Here is a 24,538-nt window from a genome sequence, read left to right as displayed (position 1 = left end):
GTGCATTTGTTACAAGATTTCATTTGCGGGGGGTGGGGGTGGGGGTGTGGTTTCTTGGTGGTAGAGCGGATTCCGGAAAGTGAGATAGGATGCTTTAAAAAAAAAAAAAAATTTGGACCCCCGAGATGACGAGTTTCCAGTGGCAGCTCCTACAATGACTCGGCTGCTCCGGGGCGCGTACCCTGGCTCGCCCCCACCCCCGCAGCCCTCTGGGTCTAGTAGGAGAGACCGCGTGGTGCGTCCGTCTGCTTTGGAGTTGGAGGGCGGCGCCCGGGACCCTGGTGGGAGAGTGTCGGCGCCGCCCTCCCTGCGAGGAAGGGCGGGAGAAGTGGTGGGAGGTGCCGGTAGAGGAGCCCGGGTCACAGAGCTCCTGTGCTAGGAGAGGGTAACGCCGAGTCGGGTGCAGGCAGAGCACACGACGTCGACAGCCAGCGCGCGCATCCCACCATGGCGCGACCGCAGAACCCGCGACCTTTGCCGCCTGCGCTCCTGCTCCTGCTGCCGCTGCTGCTCCGAGCTGGTGAGTGTCGTTGGAGCCGCCCCGGCTGGGGAGCGAGGGGATGGGGCTGGTGGTTACAGTGTAAGTGGGGTGCCGGCACCAGAGCCAAGAGAGGTCTCAGACCCCACACTGCTGCCTGGTGCCTGGCGTCCATCTGTCCGAGCCTGGAGAACTGGAGGAGGAAGCCTAGAGTGTCAGGAAGGGGCTGGGTTCTACGCCTAGTCCAAGTGTCTGAACTTGTAGATTGAGTGTCAGCCGTGGCCAGGGCACCCAGGCATCTCCTCGCTGCCGGTTCCCCCTCTTCCCTCTTTTGAGGTGCTCCTAGACAGTCACAGAACAAGCTGCAGCCAGGCCACTACCAAGACAGCATTTCTAGGAGGTGGGGAGAATCAGAAGCACGACGCCTTTTGCTCCACATGGGCTTTACCACTTCCACCCGGTGTAAAGACTGGGAAAGTGGCCACTAGGTACAGATGACAATATTGAAGTTTTTGTTAGAATTAACTTGTCACTGGGAACTCCCTGGTGGTCCAGTGGTTAGGACTCTGCACTTTCACCCCCCAAAAAACAAAGAAAGAACTGACTTGTCACAAATTAGGGTTGAAAACTGCTGCCCAGAATTCGCCAACACCATTACTGAGTGGTTGAGAATATTGCTCACCATCAACAAACCCCCTCTTCAGGATGTACTTTACTATTATTTTAATTGGAGCAGAAAATTCACTATTGGGTAAGATGGCCTTTCTGTATAGGCTGCCCAGCACAGTGCCTTGCCCTGTTATAGATCCACAATAAGTGTTTTGTGTAGTACATGGTGCAAGGCCTGATTTTAGAACTATGCCATTCCCCTAAGGAGCATGCATGTGGCCTCTGGGAGAGGGATGGGTGCATGGAATCTCACTGTGGGCTCCTGTCCAGAGCCTGGCTGGAGGGACTCGTGAGGCAGAGACCAGGTACTTATCTGCACATGACCTCCTCCACAAAGTAGGACTGCAGAAGTGCAATCTTGGCTGAGAGACAGATATGGAAGGAAGGAAGGAAAGTACTGACCTGTTCAGACTGACTTCGTCAGTAAATCAGAGCAGCAAGACATCACTGATCTGATTGAGCTGCCCAGGAAATTTCACTACCCTAACAGTATGGCTGTATGTCAGGATACGGGTAAATTTTCAACACCTTCATCATGACCAATTTAGTGGAACAAGTTACCCTCTGTTAGTGATGAAATTTAACATGACCCTCACCTTCTTTTGTGGAGCTGCAATGCCCCCAGATCTACCACTGCTCAGACTTGGTGAACTGTATCAGCTAAGAAATTAGAGAGGTTTACTTTTGAAAATTGTTATGACTCAATATTTAATATTTAGTCCAGTTAAAGCAATTAGACTTGAACCTGCTACATTTCTTTCATCAAGCACTTTCTGGGCACCTACTAGAAGTAACATCTTAAACATGCAGCATTTCTCAAACTGTTTAAATCCATGTCCCTTTTTTGATAAAGATAAAAATCTTATGTCTTCCTTAAATAAATTTTGAAATTTCAAAAGTCCTTTTGTTCATCTTTCACATATAAAATTGTTATATATACTTTTTTGTTTTTGTTATCGTTGTTTTGGCCATGCCATGATCCTAGTTCATGTTTTGGCCATGCAAGATCCTAGTTCCTTGACTAGAGATTGAACCTGGGCCATCAGCAGTGAAGGCATAAAGTTTTAACCACTGAACTACAGGGAATTCCTGTCAAACACGCTTTTTTGAACCACAGATTCCCTTTGGAAATTCTTATATGTCCCTAAAAGGGTCCTATCCTCTCTCTTTCTTATCCCCTGCATTGAGAAATTCTGGTTTAGTTCAATCCCCTTTTTAAAAATCAAAATTGTGGACTTCCGTGGTGGTCCAGTGGCTGAGACTCCATGCTACAAATGGAGGGGGACTGGGTTTGATCCCTGGTTAGGGAACTAGATTCCACATGGTGCAGCTATAATCCTGCATGCTTCGGCAAACATTGAAGAGTCCATGAGCTGCAACTAAGACCAAGTACAGCCAAATAAAGAAATTTTTTAAAAAGTCAAAATTAAGGACTTCTCTGGTGGTGCAGTGGATAAGAATCTGTGTGCCAATGCATGTGACACGGGTTTGATCCTTTGGGAAGATTCCACATGCCACAGAGCAACTAAACCTGTGGGCTACAACTACTGGAGCCTGCACACTCTAGGGCCCTCAAGCCACAACTAATAAGCCCCTGTGCCACAACTACTGAAGCCCACATGCCCTAGAACCAACCAGTCCCAAGGACTGCGCCTGCATGCTGCAACTAAGCCTGTGCATCTAGAGCCTGTGCTCTGCAACAAAAGAAGCCACCACCGTGAGAAGCCAGAACACTGCAACAAGAGAGTAAGCCCCATCTCTGCAACTAGAGAAAGCCTGCATGCAAAAACGAAAACCCAGCACAGCCACAAATAAATAAATAAATAATGACTAAATAAATATAGCAGTGTGTACATGTCAAAAAGTAAAAATAAATGCCAAAAAATCCACAATGAACAAAATACCAAAATTTTAAAGCAAAAGTAACAATGCCATGTTGAGGCATATTAGAGCCTGAAGCAAAAGGAAAAATCAGTACTGCTCACCCTGCCCTTTTTTACACATTGGATATGACATCAATTGTCTTTAAGGGGCATCATTCTAGTGAATTTGCTAAAATTCAGATTCCCAGGCATTATCACCAGAGATTCTTGTTTGGTAGTTTGGAGCTAGGGCTCAGAAATGTGCATTTTAATAGTAATCTAATTGATTATTATATGATTGGAAGAGAATATTGGACTAACTAAACTTGGAGGCCCATCCTAATTTTGGGACTCTTTGATGATAAGTAAAAGGTGCTCAGAGAAGTTATTGGGGTGGCTCATAAAATATCTGTTATCTGGTTATTTTTTAAATATTAGTGGGGGCTTACAAAGAATAAACACTGTTCTAAACACTGGTAATGTTTAGAGTGATGATAAGATAGACATGGAAATCTAGCTGGGAAGAAAATTTAAAAATGAAGTAAAAATATATCAAATGGTGATAAGTACTATGCAGAGAATTGGAATCACAGTATGTTAGAGTAGCTGGGGGGCTATTTTACTTTGGTTGGTTGGGGATGGCCTTTGTGAGATGCCACTGAATGACCAGAAGCGTCCAGTCATGTGAAGATCAGGTGGAAGAGCATTTCAAACAGAAAGGTTAGGTGGACACAAGGTTGTCTTGTTTAATGGCAACCAGAAAGAAGGCCGGTGCAGATGTAGGGAAGTGGGAGAGGAAGAAAGCTAGGAGGGGAGGTTAGAGAGTTGGGCAGGGCCAGATCTCTACAAGGCTTTGTAAACCAGAGTTCATAAACTAGATCTTAACCTAAGTGCAATGGAAGCTGGTAGAAGGATTTAAGCAGAGAAATGGGATGATCTGATACACAGTTTTTAAGTTCATCAGTTCAATTATTCAGTCATGTCCGACTCTTGCGACCTCATGGATTACATGCCAGACTTCACTGTCTATCACTAACTCCTGGAGTTTGCTCAAACTCATGTCCATCCAGTCAATGATGTCATCCAGCCATCTCATCCTCTGTCATCCCCTTCTCCTCCTGCCTTCAATCTTGCCCAGCATCCGGGTCTTTTCCAATGTTGGTCTTCACATCAGGTGGCCAAAGTATTGGAGTTTCAGCTTCAGCATCAGTCCTTCCAATGAATATTCAGGACTGATTTCCTTTATGATTGGCTGGTTTGATCTGCTTGCAGTCCAAGGGACTCCCAAGAGTCTTCTCCAACACCAATGTTCAAAAGCATCCATTCTTTGGCATTTAACTTTCTTTATACTCCAACTCTCACATCCATACATGACTACAGGAAAAACCATAGCTTTGACTAAACAGACCTTTGTTGGCAATGTAATGTCTCTGCTTTTTAATATGCTGTCTGGGTTGGTCGTAGCTTTTCTTCCAAGGATCAAGCATCTTTTAATTATCATGGCTGTAGTCATCATCTGCAGTGATTTTGGAGCCCAAGAAAATAAAGTCTCTCACTGTTTCCATTGTTTGCCCATCTATTTGCCATGAAGTGATGGGACTGGATGTCATGATGTTCGTTTTTTGAACGTTGAGTTTTAAGACAGCTTTTTCACTCTCCTTTTTCACTTTCATCAAGAGGCTCTTTAGTTCCTCTTTGCTTTCTGCCATAAGGGTGCCATCACCTGCATATCTGAGGTTATTGATATTTCTCCCGGCAATCTTGATTCCAGCTTGTGCTCCATCCAGTTCAGTATTTCACATGATGTACTCTTCATATAAGTTAAATAAGCAGGGTGACAATATATAGCCTTCACATACTCCTTTCCCAATTCGGAACCAGTCTGTTGTTCCATGTCCAGTTCTAACTGTTGTCCAGTTCAAACTGTTGACCTGCATACAGATTTCTCAGGAGGCAGGTAAGATGGTTTGGTATTCCCTCTCTTGAAGAATTTTCCACAGTTTGTTGTGATCCACACAGTCAAAGGCTTTATCATAGTCAATAAAGCAGAAGTAGATGTTTTTCTGGAACTCTCTTGCTTTCTCTATGTTCCAATGGATGTTGGCCATTTGATCTCAATTTCCTCTGCCTTTTCTAAATCCAGCATGAACAGTTGAAGTTCTCAGTTCAAATACTGTTGAAGCCTAGCTTGGAGAATTTTGAGCATTACTTTGCTAGCGTGTGAGATGAATGCAACTGTCTGGTAGTTTGAACATTTTTTGGCACTGCCTTTCTTTGGGATTGGAATGAAAACTGACCTTTTCTGGTCCTGTGGCCACTGCTGACTTTTCAAAATTTGCTGGCATTTGAGTGCAGCACTTTCACAACATCATCTTTTAGGATGTGAAATGGCTCAACTGGAATTCCATCACCTCCACTAGCTTTGTTCATAGTGATGCTTCCTAAGGCCCACTTGACTTTGCATTCCAGGATGTTTTGCCAAGAAAACAGTTAAGAGATGATCCCATATAATGCTAGTCAGCATTAAAATTATGTTATATTCACACAATGGAATGCTATACAGCAATGAAAATAAGCTATTTGCAACTATACTTAACAGTGTGGGTGAATTTTAGAAACTTAATATTGAACAAAAGGAGTCAAGACACCAAAAACACATGTATGATTGAAAAACAGGCAAAACAAATTACTAATGTTAGAAATCAAGATGTTGTGTTTGCTTTGTTAGGAAGATGATGACTGGCAGATGGCTTCTGGCATGCTAGTAATTAATGTTCTGATTCTTTATCTGGGAATCTGGTTACACAGGTATATGTAATTAGAAATTCATTAAGCTATACATTTTTGATTCATGTGTTTTCCTATGTTATACTTTATTATCAAACATGATATACAAATGACTAACAAAAACATGAAAATATGTTCAATATCATTAGTTATTAGGGAAAATGCAAGTGAAAACCACAATGAGATACTAGCTTACACCCACAAGGTTGGCTGTAAAAACAGAACAAAAAACAGAAAACATGAGTTAATAAGTATGTAGAGAAATTGGAACCACCCTCATGCATTGCTAGTAGGAATGTAAAATGATACCAGCTCCTTTGGAAAACAATCTAGTGGCTCATCAGAAAGTTAAACATAGAATTATCATGTGACCCAGCAATTCCACTTGTAGAGAAATACCCAAGAAAAATGAATACCGGTGTTCAAGCAAATACTTGTGCGGAAATGTTTACGTAGCACTATTCACAGTAACCAAAGATCAAAAATGTCCATCAGCTAATGTTTACATAAACAAAATGAATTATGGTATCCATGCAATAAAATATTATTCATAAGAAAGAGTGAAACACTGATTTATACCACAATGTGGGTGAATGTCAAAAAAAGTATGTTAGATGAAAGAAGATAGATACAAAAGTATGTATTTTATGGTTCCATTTACATGAAACATGTAGGACAGGTAAATGTGTAGAGACAGCTGACTACTAGGGCGAAGTGAGAATGGAGAGTGACTGTTTAATGGGTATGAGCTTCCTGTTGGGGTGATGAAAATGAATTGGATTTAGAAGTGATGGTTGTACAACACTGTGAATATACTAAATGCCATTTACTTGTGCCCTTTAAGATGATTGATTTTATGTTGCATGATTTTTCTCTCTCTCTCTTTTTTTAAATAGTTTGCATCTTTTGACTATCTTCATCCAGTTCTTCCTTCCCACCCTCTGCCTCTGGTAGCTGCAAATCTGATTTATTTTCCTATGAGATTGTTTGTTTTTGAAGTATAATTGACCTACAATGCTATGTTCCTGGTGAACAATATAGTGATTTGCTATTTCTATACATCTCAGAATGATCACCAAAGGTGAATTTTACTTCAACAAAATTGAACTTTCACAACCTAAAACAATTTATTAAAAAAGATGGATGCATGGAGAAGGAAATGGCAATCCACTCCAGTGTTCTTGCCTGGAGAATCCCAGGGACAGGGGAGCCTGCTGGGCTGCCGGCTCTGGGGTCGCACAGAGTCAGACACGACTGAAGCGACTTAGCAGTAGCAGTAGTTGGATAATGATTAGAATTGTAATGTGAAATCAGCTGATTCACCTGCTAAAACTTGTTTAGACTTTCAGCTTCCTAAAGCCTTCTGTAGCCTTTATATTAATTGTATGTAATGTTATTAAGTATACATAGTTAACTTTTTAATTTAGAAATGTACGTTTTTTTCATGTAACATAAGTCTTAAATGCTCATTAGGCTGCTGCGTAAACTTAAATTTGTTTATTCCATAAATGCCTAATCATTTGGGACAGCTGATTTTGAATAAAGAAAGGCTTGAACAAAGAGGCAATGAGAAAAAAAAAAAAAAGATGGATGCAACAACAGAAAATGGTAATTATGTGAAGTGAAAGATTTGTTAACCAACTGTAACATTTTACAGTATATACATGTATCAAATGATCATGTTGTACATCTAAAACTTAAAAAGTGTTGTATGTCAATCATATATCAATAAAGCTGGAAAACAAAAAAGATGGCTGAGTGGTAAGAGAGAATGAATTTTAAAGATGGAACCATGGAGACCAGTAAGGACTCTCAACTAGTTCAGACAGAAATTGGTGGTGGCTTGAGCTAAGGAAGTAGTGATAGATGTGGAGAGAAATAGACAGGTTCCAGATATGTAGTGGAATTGACAGGACTTGCTGGATTGAACATAGGATGTGAAGGAAAGAGAAGAATTCAGAATGACTCCTAGATGTCCTGCCTTGAAAAACTGGGGGATGATGGTGTATTGTTACCACTTGATAGGGACCCTAGGGCCTAGAGTGCAGGGCCTTTCTCCAGGGCTGACCTACAACCAACCATGATATTCTTGAGTAAGTAACAGAATCAGTAAAAGTGCCCTACCCCAGCAAGTTCCCATAATAAGGGTTTTTATTATATATATTTTTAAGTTTTTAATTTTGTTTACACCATGTTATTTTTAAGCGACTTTTTTTTTTTTTTTGGCTGTGCTGTGAGGTTTGGAGGATCTTAGTTCCCTGACCAGGGATTGGACCTGGGCCCCAGCAATGAAAACGCTGAGTCCTAACCACTGAACTACCAGGGAATTCCCTTAAGTGACTTTTAATAGAAGACTGAGAGTTGTTGCTAACTGTCATTTAGCACTCCTGTGCACATTCTCAACTCTCTGGTTATGATGCTAGCCCTGTTCATGGCATAACTCTGCTCAGGGCCCTCTTCCAGTAACTGGCAGGGTCATCAGGCTCAGCTTCAAACAGTTGTTCCCCTTCCCTTCCCAGGAGGCTGAGCAGCCTTTCTTTATCAAACCCCTACCCTTTCTTGAGCCTGATCTCTTCTGTCCAGATTGTGACCATGGCAAACCCTCCCACTGGACTTTTTGTTCCCCACTAAAGGCCTCTGTGCTACCCCAAGACTTTCCTGCTAAAGATTTCATCCAGAATCTCCCTGTCCTACCTTATGACTCGGTTTTCTCAGACAGCTATTCTGACCTTATGTGAGCCTCTCTTGACCTCTCTCCCTCCATAGGGGACCACCTCCCCACAGAAGGCCGATTCACAAACAGCTGTATCCAGGCCAGGAGGAAGTGTCAGGCCGATCCCACTTGCAATGCTACCTACCACTACCTGAATTCCTGTGCCTCAAGTATAAGCACCTCATCACCTGCAGAGGAGCCTTTGGTCCCTGAGGACTGCATGGAGGCAGCACAGCAACTCAGGAATAGCTCTCTGATGAGCTGTACATGCCATCGGCGCATGAAGAACCAAGCTACCTGCCTGGACATCTACTGGACCATTCATCCTGCCCGTAGCCTTGGTGAGGCTCCCATCCTAGAGTGGGCTAAGCTAGGGAAGATGGCTCTTGGGAGTTGATTTTTAATCCTGTTGGATATGGGCCACATGGTAGATTCTGACAGGGTTGATAATGAAGCTCTGCATTTGACATCAGTAAGAAATGCAAGGAGCAATTGGCTGTATCCTTTTGGGTCCCAGAATACTGCCCTCCCTTCCCACTACTTCCCCCTTTCTTTTACCTGGAAACATGTGGCTGCCTCTTGGAAGATCTCTGAACCAGGCTAAGTCCCAACATGGGGAGCTCCTGGAACAGATGGATAGGAGAGGAAGTGGAGGGAAATGGTCTTAACCCATAAATACAACATACAAATACAAGATAATCCTAGGTTCAGAGAGGCTGGGAGGTTGTGTCCTGGTGCAGCCTTTAACAGAGAGGATACTCATTAACTAGACAAGAGATGGTAAAAGACAGAGGGCACTGGAAGACCAAAGAGGAGCTTCCTCTGACTCTAGAGATCTCTTTTTATATAGTCAATTTTACTGGACTATGCTGCAATAATGAAACAGGGTCTTGTAAAAAAAAAAGGTTAAGTTCTTACTCAGGTTCTGTCTTGGCTGTGTCATGTGTCCTCTTTGTTCTGGGATCCAGTTCAGCCTCTACGTGGGATGTTCCTTTCTGATGGCAGACGGAAATGAGCATTGGCAGAATCATTTGATGCCTTTAAAACTTTCTGCTCGGACATCACATGAAATACTTCTGCTCACATTCCATTGACAAGCAGATCACATGGTCAAACCTGATGTCCTCTCCCAGGGGACTCTAAAAATCTCATGGCAATAAATGAGGATGTGTAGTCTTACAGGAAGGGTAAAAATAAGTAGAAACAGTAATGCAATCTACTGTAGTTCATCACTTGGTCAAAACATTCATTTCCCTCCCTTACACAAGAAAATATAACTACTCACTAAGGAAGGTGCCTAAGTATTCTGTTTAAGCAGAACATCAGACTCCAAGATCCCCGACTTGGATATTATCTTGTGACAATTTCTGTATAAGGTCTGAATGTGTGGTTCCTCTTAATCTAGAAACCTATATATTAAAAAGTCATCTGCTTCCCATATATACTCAATATGTAGTAAGGGAACAGGGACAGGAGAAGCACAACAAACTCAGAAAGAGGAATAATGGGAAGCACACAGCAGACATTGATTCATAGCAATTCTGAAGTCCTGCCATACAACTGATGCAAGGGCTGTTTTCCCTGGGAGTAGGACTTGCTCTTTAATAAGGCCCTGCTTTTGCTCATTGGGGAGCAAAAGCCCAGGAGTTTCTCAGCTCTCTGGGAGGTCCTTTCCTTTCCATTATTTTCTTGGGCTACATCTGAAAAGGGCATTGGAGACTATGACCTCCTTAGGGACTGAATAGTGTTCTCTGCTTGCTTCTTACTTGAGGAATGTTGGAGCATCTTAAGTCTCAAATAATCAGAGTCTCTTTTAATCTAGGCTGGTGGCTCTTAGCAGTACTACTCTCTCAATACATAATTGTGTTTTATATCTTTTGATTCTGTCACCTCGTGTGCCAGTAGCTGTTCCTATAATCCTTTTCAAGACATACATCTCTTTCCAGACCTAATTAGAGGTACCTTGCCCTTATCAAACTTCTGTGCCTGAGCCACTGTCTCAGTCTTTTTTCCCTGAGCATATTTGTCCAACTGGCAGGATTTATTGGATACTGTCTTAATCGATGGGATCTCCACAAAGGGCATGATAGCCACGAACTTGAATTTGTCTTTGCCCCAAGGCTGAGTTGTAATTGAGCTTATTACTCAAAGCATTTTTCAGTTTTATCTTTTACCATTAGAATATAAGAAGCAGTTGCATTTCTAAATACTGCAAGTCCTAGAATTTCCGTATTCTTTCTTCTCTGTTTCCTCCTTATTGGTAAACTGGTCAGTTCTCTAAGCTTATATCTTTCTTGTGGTACCTTGCCAAATATAGTCATAAGCATTCACAACATTCACTAGTAATCTTCCTTTTCTTAGCTTCTTCCTCTTAAAGCACAAGCTCACTCGTACATCATCTTCCTTCCAAGTTATTGCAGGCAACAATTTTACCAAACATTGTGCCACTGCATAATGAGAGCCGCCAGCCCCCAATAACAGCTTATTCACTGCCCACTGCCCAGTCCCAAAGCTAATACTGTTTATTTTAGATTTTGTTACTTCAGCACTGCACTTCTAGATACCAATTACATGTTTAATAAGAGTTTGCTAAATTATTCAACCAACCGCAAAATCCTTGGCTTTTACCAACAAAAATGTAACTTTTGTTCATGTTACACACATCTGCCATGGGCTTCCATGAGTTAGTTGGCTTTGTTTTTGCTCCACCTGTCTTTTTCATTTGAGGATCCAGGATGGTAGGTGGAAAAGAACCACAGCAGGACCACGTGATCTTAAAAATTCTTCTTAGAGGTGATTAAGTCTCTGAAGCTCACAATCCACAGACCAAGGCAAGTCACGTGGCCAAACCTTACAGTAGGGTGGGAAAGTACAGTTCTCTCCTAGGGGGCCTAGAACATGGCAACAGGTAAAGATATATAATCATCCTCCAGCAAGCAATTGGAAACAGTAGTACAATATACCACTCTTCTTGTTCCCTGACTTCCTCTCCTCATCCTAATCACCTCACTTCTAGAGCTTCACCTGAACCCTCTCCCTAAATCCTCTTGCCTTCCCCCTCCTTTCCCTTGGGAGCTCCCAGGTCTCCCCAGGCATTCAAATCATCCTTTCTGATTTGCTTCATACTATACATATCCCTTGGAGAAGGCAATGGCACCCCACTCCAGTACTCTTGCCTGGAAAGAGTGAGCGACTTCCCTTTCACTTTTCACTTTCATGCATTGGAGAAGGAAATGGCAGCCCACTCCAGTGTTCTTGCCTGGAGAATCCCAGGGACGGCAGAGCCTGGTGGGCTGCCGTCTCTGGGGTCCCACAGAGTCGGACACAACTGAAGCGACTTGGCAGCATACATATCCCTTCTCTACTGAAGACATACAGAATGCCCCTGCAAGCTCACCTCTGTCTTTAAACAATACTTTTTAACCAGTATTTATTAAGCACCTTGTGTATGAGCTATGCATTAATTTTTTTTTTTTTAATTGAGGTACAGTTGGTTAACAATGTTTTGTATGCAGTGATTTTATAAGATCCTGTACATCTCTTTCAGGAGCTCACAGCCCCATGAGGGCATCTGAAAGAGATGTATTTCCTTTGAAATCATTGTCTCTCCCTTCTCTGCTTTTCTCAGTCAGGTTCATTCTGGGCCTGGTCACGTTTCCATCACCTCAGCATGTGATAAATTTCCATAGCCAAGTGGTTGGTTCTGGAACAGAGTTCACCATGGCCCCTTCTCCAATTGCAAGAGCAAACAGGGCAGAATCCCTTTACTTGTTTACATGCCTACAGGCGATATGCGTAGTAGTTAGGAGTGGAGACTCTGGAATCAGATAATCTAGATTTCAAATCCCGACTCCATTTATTAGCTTATGTGAGCCTGAGCAAGTGAATTAAACCTGTCTTATCCGAAGTTTCCTTTTACCTAAGTGAAATTGTATATATATATATATATAAATATATAATATATATATATATATATATAATACCATAGTGCCCAGTATACAGTGTGCACAACAAATAGTAGCTTTATTATTCTTACCATTAAACCCGGTTTATTCATCAAGCCTAGCCTGTACCTTTATGGCCCCATTTTTTTTCCTCTCCTCCGCCCAGGATGCAGCTATTTGGGTAGAGATTGTGCCTTTGCCTTTTCCCCAGGAGCTTCAGCTCCTCCTACTCTCATCCCCAGCCCAGTCCTCAGGATTCTGATGCATCCTACCTTGTCTCTAGGTGACTATGAGCTGGATGTCTCTCCCTATGAAGACACAGTGACCAGAAAACCCTGGAAAATGAATCTCAGCAAACTGAACATGCTCATACCAGGTATGCAGGGCCAGCTAGGGCTGGGGTATGGGAGGGCCTAGACTCTGCGGGAAGGGTGGCTGGTGGGGAACACAGCTGGGTAATAAGAGGGGAGAGTTCTAGACTGCCAGGTGACTAAAGAAGCCCTGTCATGGTGAGAGTCTGAGCTATGGGGCATAATCTAGTCTCACAAATCAACAAAAAGCAATAGTTATTAAGGAGATAATCAAAGAGAGCCTGTTAGAGCTTCTAGCTTCCAAAGGGTGGATCTCTACAAAGGGTTAGAAGGGAGTGGCAGCAGTCCCAGGGAAAAAATGTGCTGAAATGGAGTATTTACCCTAATTCGAGGCAGCCAGGAAAGTAGCTTGTGGTCCCTGAAGACCAGGAAATTGCTTGTTTTCAACCGTTCTAATGGGATGGGCGAGGTGTTGGGCAGGGAATGGTGAGAGAGAGTGTGACTCCTCAGGAGTGATTCAGGGTGGGGAGCCATCTGTCTGGCAAGGACTATGATGCATGTTTTTTAAGAAAGTGAGGCTGTTGTGTTAATTGGAGAGGAAGACACACTTGCACTCTCTTTTTGAGAGAGATGTGAGATTTGTTGTACAGTCAGTTCTTCATATTAGAATTTTGAGAGAAAAGTATAGAAATTTATATATTAGAAACTCTAGGTTACAAGGAATCTGGAATAACCTATTCCAGTTACTCTGTTCTGACTGCTGAAATATTCTGTTAATAGAAGTATCACCATGATTTCCCAAGACTCAGAGTATGGGTTTTTTTATGCATGCATCAATCAAAGAAAGATGGACAGAATACAGATACAGAACTGAAATCCTAAGTAGAATTCGGTTGCATCTGTTGTGGACAGTTCAGAAAGTATACTTTTCCACACCAGGAGGATTGTGGGATCCTAGTTCCCCCACCAAAGATGGAACCCCTCAGAAGTGAAAGACTGGCGTCCTAACTGCTGGACTTCCAGGGAATTTCCCAGAAAGTACTTTAGAATGTTGTAGGGCCTCTTGTTACAGTTTCCACCATGGGATCTCACTCATTGCATAGGATTGTAAGAAGGATTCGGTTAGATGTATGTGGCTTAAAAGCAAACAAACAAACAAAAGCCTAGGCAAGCAGAGGAGCAGGATGGGGGAGGCTCATGGGCAAAGCCTTTTTCAGGGCAGTCCTCCCTGACAGTAGTGCCCTCCCACTACCGCCCTTGATAAATCAGAGGCTGGGCTGCAGGTCTGTAAAGAGGACTGCTGACTTGCTTCCCCTCTCCCCCCAGACTCGGACCTTTGCCTCAAGTTCGCCATGCTGTGCACTCTTAATGACAAGTGTGACCGGCTGCGCAAAGCGTACGGGGAGGCGTGCTCTGGGTCCCGCTGCCAGCGCCACACTTGCCAAAGGCAGCTACGCGCCTTCTTCGAGAAAGCCTCAGAGCCTCACTCGCAGGGCCTGCTGCTGTGCCCGTGCGCGCCCACCGATCAGGGCTGCGGGCAGCGCCGGCGCAACACCATTGCCCCCAGCTGCGCGCTGCCCTCGGAGGCCCCCAACTGCCTGGAGCTTCGGCACGTCTGTGTATCCGACCCGCTGTGCAGGTGCGGGTGCTATGTGGTGGGTGCTGGTGAACGGGGTGGGTGCCACTCCTTCCAGGCTTCTTCCTGGGCAGGGTTGAATCTAACCTAGCCCAGGGATCCTGGACTGATTTCACCACATAGCTACTCTCGATACCTTTTAAAACACTTTTCTAAGGGTAAATGTGAGTGTGTGTGTGTACACACACACACACACACACACAGTGTAAAAACCTTAGAAAATATAAATGTGTCTTAAAATATCACCCCAAACCCATCACCTGGAGTTAATCTAACATACTTTGGAAAGCATTTCCTTCCAATCTTTTTTCTCTACAGATAAACAAAATCAGACATTTTGAGAGTATATTTATCTTGCTTTTCTTCCACTTATGGTACGTATCTGGTGAGCATTTTCTGATGGAAGCAGTATGGAATAGAGATGAAGACAAGCTCTGAAGTCAGACATATGTGAATTTAAATCCCTGTCTGTGTGACCTTGCATCTATCACTTAACTTAAAATTCTGTCACTTAACCCAAGGTTCCACTTACTCCTCTGTAAAAACTGGGATAATAATGCAGACCTCTTGGGATTCTGGTGAGAGTTAAATTATGTAATTTATGTAGAGAGTTAGCTTACTGGTGCAGTTAAGTAAGGACTCAGTAAATGATGGTGCTTATTTTGTCATTTACTGTCCTTTAACAACTTACTTTTTTTTTTTTTTTTTAACAACTTACTTTTTAACTGTGTACATTGTATTTCACTTTATAGATGCCCCATATTTTATTTAATAATTCCTCTGTTTATAGATATTTAGGTTGCTTTCTTTACTGCTATAAATAATGCTGCAATAAATATTACTGTTGTTTATTAATCTTTGTGCACAAATCTAATTATTGCTTAGGTTGTGTTGCTACAAATGTCATTACCAAATCAAAGAACATGAAGAATTGTAAGGTGTCTGATAAAAATTTAAGCAAAATTTTAATCTGGCTTACTTTGACCTTCTCACGCAAACATTCATCAGACTGAAGTTATCCTCCTTTCAAGTGATATTTGTTAACAGAGTCACACCAACTTTGTGTTGCAGCTTGGTTCTACCACTTAGTTCTCTGTAACCTTGGGCAAGTCACCTCTCTTGAGTCCCACTTCCTCTTCTGTAAGATATTACATAATAAAAGCTCTTAGTTAACATATTAACACCTAGTAATTACTATGGGCTAAGTACTGTTTTAAGTACTTAACATCTAGTAACTCATCTAAAATTCACAAGAACTCTGTAAGATTGTTGTTATTTTTTTTTATCATCCTCAGTTTACAAATGAAGAAACCACAGCAGAGAAAGGATAAATAGCTTACTCAAATTCACCCCTAGATAGTAAGTCAGGTTTGTTAATGAAGTTTAGAATGAAAGAAGTCTGGCCTAGAGTCTGCTCCTAAAGGCTCTGCTCTGCTGCCTGTTGTTATGCTGGTAGCTGTTACTATTACTATCACAATCACTTAACAAGTGCTGGGCTAGATGACTAAGATATTGTCCCTCCTTTCAAGGAGTTTGCATTTGAATGGGGATGACAGAGAAGTAAACCACTGATCTAACACGAGGCTTTTGCCTTACATTTTTTCCTTACATTTTTGTAAGGAAAACTGCACAAATATATATAGAAAAATATATTCACAATTCCATTGCCTAAAGATAACCAGCTTTACCTACTGTAGGATGAGTGTTAAAATAATAATATCTAACATTTACTGAATACTCACTGAATACCAGGCCCTATTAAATGCTGTACATTTAATGCTCTTACTTCATCCTCACAAAAATCCACAAGGTAGTGCTATTTTCGTCTCTATTTACTGTCAAGGAAACTGAGGTTAAAGAAACTGCCTGAGGTCTCATAATTAGGGATTTTGGAGCCCAAGTTAAAAGTGATATGCTGTGGAGACTGGGGTGATAGTATATTTGACTGTGACAGGAGCAGGCCTCACTCAGGAGGAGGCCATGGCTCAGGCTCTGAAAGGCAGAGGAGGATTTGGCATGAAGATAGGCATGTCAGCTAAAGGGGCAGCAAGTTGATGGCTGCAGGCCAGACCGTCAACAGGGACTCTTGAAATTTCCTTTTTTCCAGATCACGTCTGGCAGATTTTCAGACCCACTGCCATCCCATGGACATCCTAGGGACCTGTGCAACAGAGCAGTCCAGATGTCTGCGGGCATACATGGGGCTGATTGGTGAGGCTGGGGGACGTGGGTAGGGAGCCAACAGGTTGGCCAGCCTGGAGGGTGAAAATGCTCTCAAGACTGAACCCAGATGGAGTGGTCCTGAGACAGGTGGGAGACGGATGGGAGCTGAAGGCGGGGTTGGCTTAGTCACCGATAATCTTTTCTTCACCCCATAGGGACTGCTTTGACTCCCAATTTTGTCAGCAATATCAATGCCAGTGTTGCCTTAAGCTGCACCTGCCGAGGCAGTGGCAATCTGCAAGAGGAGTGTGAGCGGCTGGAAGAGTCCTTCTCCCACAACCCCTGCCTTAGTGAGTGCGCGCCACCTGCTCCCAGTCCCTGTGGCTGGTTCAGCTCAACCCCGGGAGAGGGAAGGGGTCAGCTCTGTGGTCCACACTGGTTCCATCCATCTCCTGCAGATGGAGCAACCCCCTCCTCAGCCCTTAGCATAGGCGTACATCTCCCCAGCCTGGGCCTTTCTGCCTTCTCCCATTCCCTAAATGACCACCCTCCTGCCCCTGCCAAGCTGCCTTTTCACCTGTCTGAGCCCCAGGGACACTCTTCAGCTCAAGGAATAGCAAGCAGAATGAGATAATATCCCATTCCCACCTGCCACACACCCACCCTCATATATGCCAGGGTCCCTGAGACATTTCCTTTCCATCTTTTGGAGCCTAAGAAATCTCCAACATCTGCCTGCTCTCAGTCTTCCTTCTCTCCTCAGTGGAGGCCATTTCAGCTAAGATGCGTTTTCACAGCCAACTCTTCTCCCAGGACTGGGCAGCCTCTACCTTTTCGGTGATGGAACGCCAGGTAGGGGCTCCTCTGTTACACCCCCTCCTGCCTTTTCTGGACCATCGGGGGAAACCCAGACAAGGGGGACAAGAGACTGGGGGTGGCGTGAGTTCCTTTTGGTCATGAGGACTGTAGACCTCTAATGGACATCTCAGGGGAGGGGAACAGGCCTTGATGGAAGCTGAGGTGGTGCAAAGGGTGGAGCTGACTCCATTTCATTTTTTCCACAGAACAAAAACCCTGCTCTGAGGCCACAGCCTTGGGTGCCCACTCTTTTCTCCTGTACTCTTACCTTGATTCTGCTCTCGAGTCTCTGGTAGCTGGACTTCCTCAGGGGCCCTCTTCCCTTCTACCACACCAGCTGACCTGCTGCCTGCAATGGGTGAGGAAGGGACAGCATCGGGAAGGAGGTTCAGTCTACCACGTGGCAACCCTGACCTATGTCCAGTCAACTCCAGATGAGGTCATGGTAGAAGCTGACTAGCCGAGTTCTCATGCCCTTCACTTCTTTTTTTGTTTTGTTGTTGTTGTTTGGCCGTACCACACGGCAAGTGGGATTTTCATTCCCCGACCAGGGAGTGAACCTAGACCCTCCCAGTGAGCACTCAGAGTCCTAACCACTGGACTGCCAAGGTCATTCCCTTCACTTCTTCTTGGGCTGCCCCTTCTTAGGACTTCAGCATATGATCTGGTGGTATCCAGCTCTCCCAGGTTCTCGCCTTATTTCTTTCTCCTGCCCACCCAGGATCACTCAGGCTCTAACAAATCAGTCACACTCTGCTGCATTCTCCAGGTAGGCAGACTTGGGTGTTCTGAAGTGACCTGGAAAGACATTCCTCATGGTGAGGAAAGCTGGAGGAAGACTCCTATCTATCCCTTGTTTTCTCCTCTGAGTGGGGGATGGGAACCTACTGCCAGCCCTGCCCCAGGATCCTACACAACACTTGAGCATCAGGAGCTGGAGCATTTGGGCCTTGCTTTCTTCCTGCTACTGTCCTAGAGTCCCCTTAGCCTCTTGGATTATGATTAAACATTTTGATTTAAAACGTTTCTGTTTTCCCATTGTCTCACATTGTGAATTTGTATAGAACGAGGGGTGTTACAGACACAAGAGCACAGGCCAGGTTATCTAAGAGACACAGTGACCCTGCCACCAGGTTTTATGTGACCCTGGGCAAGACTCTCAGCCTCCCTGTACACTTGACATGGAGTTGGAAGAAAAGTAACATATGTGAAGCTGTGGACCAGGTACTAGTCCCAGCTGCTGCCTAGGATCTGCTACTCCCTGTACTTCTGTGCACATGAGAACCTATAGGTATGTATAATATTTTGTAAGTAAGATCAGGCACTGCCTATCAAAGTGTAAGTCACAGACCCCTTTCAACATCCATGAGAAGAGCCTGAAATACATCATCCTTTTCATCAGCTGCCGTGACATGGACTTGTATGAATGCATATTCCTACATACATAGTTTATTTAACCAGTTCTGTATTGATGGATATTTGTTTGTCTTCACATTTTTCTCTGAGCCAAGTTTTAAGGCAGCGAGGAGGTGACTGGGGGTAGTATGTGCAGAAGAGCTTCCAGAGCAATGGGTGACATAGGGAAGCCACTCTAAACATTCTTGTATCCACATACCCCTGCCCCAGGAAATGCTCAGCCAACCTGCCATCCTGTACACTTCAGTGGGGTACCTGGTGGACTTTCCTCTTTCTCCCCTCCCAGGAAGATCTCTGAACCATCAGGGCCTCTCTATTTGCTTTGGCTCCATTATCATGGGGCTGGGGAGTTGAATGGTACAGTCATTCCTTGCTAAGTGCTTGAATTAGACTAATAGGTCATCTGTACTTTTCTCTGAAGAAGGTCCAAATTTCTGGTAAACAACCAGACCACTCTCCCAGCCTAGGGCCCAGAGCCAAGACCCAGGGTGGGGGTGCACAGTGGCTGGACTGAAGCTTTTAATGGTATCCTGGCTGGCCAGGGTGGTTAATGCCATTAGACTAGTTTCTGGGTAATGAGTTGGGAAGGTCTGCTGGCAGCAGTGGTAAGCAGAGAATGCTGAATTACAGGTCTCTGCGTGGCTGGGGTGGAGCAGATTGTCTTTTAAACAGCTATCTTGAAATTGACCCATTCAATCTTGTATTCATTCAGCAAACCTTAGCAAGTACTTGCTGTGTTCCAGGCTGTATTTTTCAAGATCTGTCCCTTCCTCTTCATGAGCTAGCATTTTGGTGAAGGGGCAGCCCAGCCCAGGACTTTGGCAACTGGACCTCGGCTTTAGGCACTTGGGACTTTTCAGTTATCCTGGCTGATTGTAACACTCAGCTATTTGACCTTGTGAAATACTCTTTATCCCTCTGAACCACCATTTCCTCATCTCTAGTAGGGATGCCAATAAGAGTACTTAAAGGGTTGCAGTTTTGCTTTTGCTTTTGTTTTAAATAAATACATTAGCAATTTAATTTCATTAAAAAGAATTAGCAACATCAACTAATGTTTATATCAATTTAAATGGTTTTGGTTGGCAATGTTTTTGGCTTCTTATTTCTATAAAAGCTTATAAGCATGAAAATTTTATGCTCATTTTGATCTCCATGTATATTTGTTAGATAATAGTAAAAATATTTAGAACTAACAGGGATGTTTGAAGACTAGAAATAATTATAACATTTAACGTAGTGCCTGATACGGGATGAAGGGTCAATAAATGGCAGCTGTTACTATTATTACTTCTGGGAGGGGATCTGTGGGTACTACGTATTCCACTGCCAGCCCTGGAACCATGGCTGGCTCTGCCATGGTGATGATGCTGGCTCTGCCTCCAACTGGGGGCTGAATTCTGGGTGGGGCTGCTTCTGGGAGATTGGCTATTCAAGCTCTCAACTCCAGGATGGAAACCAGAGCTCTGGGTTTGTAGCTCAGGCCCTGAGGGACCTTGGACCAGTTGTAGAGTCAAAGACAGTGTCTCAGTCAAGGATCTTTTGGCTGCATGTAACGGAAGATCCCCTGGATGAGGAAATGGAAACCCACTCCAGTATTCTTGCCTGAAAAATCCCATGGACAGAGGATCCTGGCAGGCTATAGTCCATGGGGTCACAGAGTCCAACAGGGCTTAGCAACTGAGCATGCACGCACATAACAGAAACATTAAAATTACTTAGTAAAAAGGGAATGTCATGCAACCTAACTCCAGGAAGTTCAGCTGGACCTTGGCAAGACTGAAACTAAAAAGTCAGGAGCCAGTCTTCAGCTCCAACTGTTGAAGACGTAGACATTTTGGGCCATCTACTTCATTCTCTCTACAGACCTACTTCGTTTGCATGACCTTCAAGGGCCAGCACCTTCAACCAAATGACCTATCCCAGTTCCAAATTCATGAAAAATATGACTGTGCACAGGTTTTAGATTGGCTTTCCTAGGTTGAGGGTCCATCCCAGGCCTATCAGCTGGGTAAAAAAAACACAGACTCACATGCAACTAAAGTAATTACAGGGTCCCAGAAGGCAATGGCACCCCACTCCAGTACTCTTGCCTGGAAAATCCCATGGATGGAGGAGCCTGGTGGGCTGCAGTCCATGGGGTTGCTAGGAGTCGGACATGACTAAGCGACTTCACTTTGACTTTTCACTTTCATGCATTGGAGAAAGAAATGGCAACCCACTCCAGTGTTCTTGCCTGGAGAATTTCAGGGACGGGGGAGCCTGGTAGGCTGCCGTCTATGGGGTCACACAGAGTCGGACACGACTGAGGCGACTTAGCAGCAGCAGCCCTCTTAGCCAAAAGCAGTTCTCAGAGAAGCAATGTGTCTCAGCAAGACCCCAAGAGCATAGACACTTGGCAGGGACTTGAGGTAGATTTTAATCACCCAAGGTCTAACTTTACTTTTTTTGTGGCTTCCTTCCTGGTGTAGGAGTATCTTCTTTGAGCTTCCTTCTTGGATGCCCTGAAGGATGGGAGTTAGGGACAGAGGCCCAATGCTGTGGCTCCTTTGGGTCTGAGAACCATACTGAGAGCTAGATGGAGATTCTTTATGGCTGCAGAAGGAGGCTTTGCTACTGTGGAGCTTGCTATCTTTCTGGTCCTGACAGTTGAAGAGTAAAGCAAAGTGAAGGAGATCAGAATATGCCACTCTAAAATATGCCATTTTGGCATAAGTATTATTTTGATCTGAAGGCAATTAAGAACCAACAACAAGGTCTTTGTCTTCCCCTTACCTGCCTGAAAGGGCATAAATGAAGACGGGGAGTCAACACCAAGATAAGCTTGCACAAACAGACCTTACGAAAATAGCCGTTACTTCCAATAAGTTTCCCCCATATATTTCTTAGTCTCTTCTGCACAATTTATTGTTCCCTGGGGCCCAAACTCTCTATCCTTTGTTAAAAGGGTACATAAGGCCCCTAGTCTAATCTCAAGTCTTATACAAGTTTCACTTCTTTTCTGTAAACTCCCATGTAGGTAAATATTAATAAAAACTGTACCTTATCTCTTGTTAATACGTCTTTTGTTAGCTTAATTCAAAAGCCTCCAATTACTGACCGTAAGAGAGTAGAAGAAAAGGGTTTTCCTCCCCAACAGAAGCATTGCTACTTCTTTGGCTGATAACCCTCCATTTGTGCTTCTATATCCCATCTTATTTCCTATTTGGAACCAGTCTGTTGTTCCATGTCCAGTTCTAACTGTTGCTTCCTAACCTGCATATAGGTTTCTCAAGAGGCAGGTCAGGTGGTCTGGTATTCTCATCTCTTTCAGAATTTTCTACAGTTTATTGTGATCCCCACAGTCAAAGGCTTTGGCATAGTCAATAGAACAGAAATAGATGTTTTTCTGGAACTCTCTTGCTTTTTCCATGATTCAGCAGATGTTGGCAATTTGATCTCTGGTTCCTCTGCCTTTTCTAAAACCAGCTTGAACATCTGGAAGTTCACGGTTCACGTATTGCTGAAGCTTGGCTTGGAGAATTTTGAGCATTACTTTACTAGTGTGTGTTCAGTTCAGTTCACTTAGTCATGTCCGACTCTTTGTGACCTCATGAATTGCAGCACTCCAGGCCTCCCTGTCCATCACCAACTCCCGGAGTTCACCCAAACTCATGTCCATTGAGTTGGTGATGCCATCCAGCCATTTTGTCCTCTGTCGTGTGAGATGAGTGCAATTGTGCGGTAGTTTGAGCATTCTTTGGCATTGCCTTTCTTTGAGATTGGAATGAAAACTGACCTTGTCCAGTCCTGTGGCCACTGCTGAGTTTTCCAAATTTGCTGGCATATTGAGTGCAGCACTTTCACAGCATCATCTTTCAGGATTTGAAATAGCTCAACTGGAATTCCATCCCCTCCACTAGCTTTGTTCCTAGTGATGCTTTGTAAGGCCCACTTGACTTCACATTCCAGGATGTCTGGCTCTAGGTGAGTGATCACACCATTGTGATTATCTTGGTCATGAAGATCTTTTTTGTACAGTTCTTCTGTGTATTCTTGCCACCTCTTCTTAATATCTTCTGCTTCTGTTAGGTCCATACCATTTCTGTCCTTTATTGAGTCCACCTTTGCATGAAATGTCCCCTTGGTATCTCTAATTTTCTTGAAGAGATCTCTAGTCTTTCCCATTCTGTTGTTTTCCTTTAATTCTTTGCATTGATCGCTGAGGAAGGCTTTCTTATCTTTCCTTGCTATTCTTTGGAACTCTGCATTCAGCTGCTTATGTCTTTCCTTTTCTCCTTTGCTTTTTGCTTCTCTTCTTTTCACAGCTATTTGCAAGGCCTCCCCAGAAAGCCATTTTGCTTTTTTGCATTTCTTTTCCATGGGGATGGTCTTGATCCCTGTCTCCTGTACAATGTCACGAACCTCATTCCATAGTTCATCAGGCACTCTATCTATTAGATCTAGGCCCTTAAATCTATTTCTCACTTCCACTGTATAATCATAATTATACAGTGATTTAGGTCATACCTGAATGGTCTAGTGGTTTTCCCTACTTTCTTCAATTTAAGTCTGAATTTGGCAATAAGGAGTTCATGATCTGAGCCACAGTCAGCTCCTGGTCTTGTTTTTGCTGACTCTATAGAGCATCTCCATCTTTGCATGCAAAGAATATAATCAATCTGACTTCGGTGTTGACCATCTGGTGATGTCCATGTGTAGAGTCTTCTCTTGTGTTGTTGGAAGAGGGTGTTTGCTATGACCAGTGTGTTCTCTTGGCAAAACTCTTTTAGTCTTTGCCCTGCTTCATTCCGTATTCCAAGGCCAAATTTGCCTGTTACCCCAGGTGTTTCTTGACTTCCTACTTTTGCATTCCAGTCCCCTATAATGAAAGGGACATCTTTTTTGGGTTTTAGTTCTAAACAGTCTTGTAGGTCTTCATAGAACCGTTCAACTTCAGCGTCTTCAGCGTCTTATTGACAGTCAAGCCTCTCACTCTCATTCCTCTCATGGAATCTCGGGTTCTCAAAAATTCCCTACTCTTTCAGCACCTCTGCTTCTCTCAGGAGGAAGCCCATTCATATGGGAGACTTGGTCCAATAAAGTTCCATCCTCAGATGCTGAGCTGGTCAAGGCCTTATCTGACATACTGTGGGAGCTGTGGGGGTGGAGGAGAGACAAAGACAATAATAATAACTAACATTTATTAAGAGTTTAATGTGTGCAAAGCACCAGGCTAATGGCTTAAAGAGCATTATCTGATTTACTTTTCAGAAGTATCCTCTTTTATTTTCCTTGTTTTACAAGGGCATTGTAGCAAAGCTAAGCAACTTGTCCAAGGTTACAGGGCTAACATGTGTCTGATCCAGGATTCAAACCTCAATCTCCCTGACTCCCAGGTGCAATCTTTGATCCAGTGATCAGGTTTGTTGGGGTGAGATCCCACTACCTAAATTTCAACAGAGGCCATGATGGGGAGCGTGGGGTCAGAGAGCTCTTTTAGGCTATAAACATGACTTCCTCAAAGAGAAGGTATTTGGACTGGATCTTGAATGAATAGGGTTTATCAGGTAGAAATTGGGGAAAGGGGACCCCAAAAATCAGAGTGTGCAAATGCAGGCTGGAAAGGGAGTATGACAAGATGTCTGCTGTGACTGGAATTATTTGAGGGGAGGTGCTCTCAGGTCTTCCTGTCACTCACTCCACATCCCACTGTCCTAGG

At 43.7% G+C, this 24,538-nt stretch overlaps 1 protein-coding gene across 2 annotated transcripts; it reads left to right on the top strand.

Moving 5' to 3' along the window:
* The first annotated feature begins 361 nt into the window (after window positions 1–361).
* Window positions 362–18,447, top strand: GFRA3 (GDNF family receptor alpha 3). Of its 2 annotated transcripts, none has more exons than XM_086411820.1 (8): window positions 362–520; window positions 8,563–8,850; window positions 12,737–12,829; window positions 14,091–14,403; window positions 16,508–16,611; window positions 16,779–16,913; window positions 17,327–17,415; window positions 17,628–18,447. In XM_086411820.1, exons 1-8 carry the CDS (start codon window positions 448–450, stop codon window positions 17,715–17,717), a joined length of 1,185 nt encoding a protein of 394 aa, XP_086267946.1. In that variant the 5' UTR covers window positions 362–447; the 3' UTR covers window positions 17,718–18,447. The 2 variants fall into 2 exon arrangements, with proteins under 2 accessions (XP_086267946.1, XP_086267947.1); XM_086411821.1 differs by lacking the exon at window positions 362–520 and adding an exon at window positions 3,461–7,404.
* Window positions 18,448–24,538: the final 6,091 nt, after the last annotated feature.

Source organism: Bos grunniens, chromosome 7 (genome assembly GCF_055505025.1).
Source record: "Bos grunniens cultivar Pamir isolate PY7600 chromosome 7, Bosgru_T2T1.0, whole genome shotgun sequence".
Lineage (NCBI taxonomy): Eukaryota > Metazoa > Chordata > Mammalia > Artiodactyla > Bovidae > Bos > Bos grunniens.
The sequence above is the reverse complement of the archived record's forward strand: the minus strand, read 5'-3'. Positions and strand labels throughout refer to the sequence as shown.

Coding starts and splice junctions, on each gene's coding strand:
- GFRA3 (XM_086411821.1), top strand. CDS start 7,305: ATGCCTAATCATTTGGGACAGCTGATTTTGAATAAAGAAAGGCTTGAA. Junction 12,830..14,090: donor ACTGAACATGCTCATACCAG/GTATGCAGGGCC, acceptor CTCTCCCCCCAG/ACTCGGACCTTTGCCTCAAG. Junction 16,612..16,778: donor GGCATACATGGGGCTGATTG/GTGAGGCTGGGG, acceptor TTCACCCCATAG/GGACTGCTTTGACTCCCAAT.